This window comes from Etheostoma spectabile, chromosome 13 (assembly GCF_008692095.1).
Source record: "Etheostoma spectabile isolate EspeVRDwgs_2016 chromosome 13, UIUC_Espe_1.0, whole genome shotgun sequence".
NCBI lineage: Eukaryota > Metazoa > Chordata > Actinopteri > Perciformes > Percidae > Etheostoma > Etheostoma spectabile.
Window position 1 is genome coordinate 30,185,332 of NC_045745.1, and position 1,483 is coordinate 30,186,814.

General features: G+C 40.3%; 1 protein-coding gene and 1 long non-coding RNA gene across 4 annotated transcripts in view; one reads left to right on the forward strand and one right to left on the reverse strand.

Moving 5' to 3' along the window:
* esrra (estrogen-related receptor alpha) overlaps positions 1-1,483 on the forward strand; it is a 17,786-nt gene that overhangs the window by 9,135 nt on the left and 7,168 nt on the right. For all 3 annotated transcript variants that reach the window (XM_032532720.1, XM_032532717.1, XM_032532719.1), the window contains one exon: positions 940-1,107. In XM_032532720.1, coding sequence (XP_032388611.1) covers positions 940-1,107 — 168 coding nt within the window. The remainder of the gene's footprint in view (positions 1-939; positions 1,108-1,483) is intronic.
* LOC116699973 (uncharacterized) overlaps positions 1-1,483 on the reverse strand; it is a 22,970-nt gene that overhangs the window by 4,526 nt on the left and 16,961 nt on the right. The window lies entirely within an intron of this gene.

The following is a 1,483-nucleotide window of genomic DNA, read 5'->3' on the forward strand; positions in this document are numbered from 1 at the left end:
TTTTTTTTTATTATCAAACGGCAGAGCTAAAAGACAAACTGTAAAAGAGCATTCAGCCCACATATTGACTATATGATATTGGGCTCTTGTTAACATCTGAGAATGGGTTCTTCTTTTCTTTTCTTTTGCAGCAAAAGGTGTCTGGTTGTCGCTAGGCAACACATTATCAACTGTCGATTGATTGTGTGCTGGCAAGCTACATGTTACTACCAACAGCAGCAACATCCAGGGCCCGGCAATTAAAAACACAGTGATCACAAACAAATTTAAGCGTATGGTAGATAGCAACAGTTCAGTTGGAAGGTCCCTCCTGTGCTCCTCTGATTCGGAACTAGAGATAGAAAGCTCATCTGCTCAGAGTTGGACTGTTTTTTCTTTTTTTTCTTTTAAAGAGCTCTGAGTGCTCAACCCCCCCCCCAAAAAACGCCAGACATGCTGGTGGGTAAAACATGAGGTGTCCAGAGAAAGCATGCAAAATATAAAAACACTTCAAACCCATTGGAATTGATTAGAAAACGGCGCCCTCTACTGCCAAGAAAATAGTTCAGTGAAAATCCTTACTTTTTTTTCCTCTGCTAATTTGCACAGATTTAGATAAACTAACTTGGAGCCCTTGATTTACAGAAATATGGTGTTTGAGGAGTTTAAAGCAAAAACTCTCAGTTGTATTATATAGAAATTTGAATATGTGTACGTTAATAAGAAGTCAGTTTGCAGGTCTAAAGCCTATATGTGAAATAGGGATATGAAAATATGCGGCATGAATACAGTGCGGTGTTAAGTACAGTTTTAGTACACTTGTACAGGGCAGCATGTTGTGTAAAACTAAATATTATGAATTAGTTAATGACTGTGTTGATGAATGAATAGCAACAATCTTTATCTGTAAATCTTTATCATCATATTAATCTGCTGTTTTGTGTCTATTTTGTGACATAGGTTCCTCCAACATCATTGTGTCCCACCTTCTAGTGGCAGAGCCAGAAAAGTTATTTGCCATGCCTGATCCTCTGCAGCCCGACACAGCCCAGCGCACGCTCACCACCCTTTGTGACCTGGCTGACCGGGAGCTGGTCGTCATCATTGGCTGGGCCAAACACATTCCTGGTAAGAGATACAGAGTGGATCACATAGTGGAGGAGAGGCAGTGATAGCATGGCGGCAGTGCAAGAGATGTAATGATCTAATTTCACCAAGAGCAACCGTGCTGTGTCAGAACTGGAATACTAACCATTCTAAATGGCCTTTGTGAGCCTGATTTTGATGGCTGAACAGCCTTATTGATTCAGTAGGTAAAACAAAATGTCTGCTGACCATTCTACTGAACTGATACAGTGCTTAAAGTACCCATATTATGAAAAACAGCAACACTTTTTCTTTGATTTGGGGTGTTATTTTGTGTCTCTGGTGTTTCCACATACATACAAACTATCCATGCTGTTTTGAGTGAGATACGGTTTCTGAATGTCCTCTGCCTTCAGTC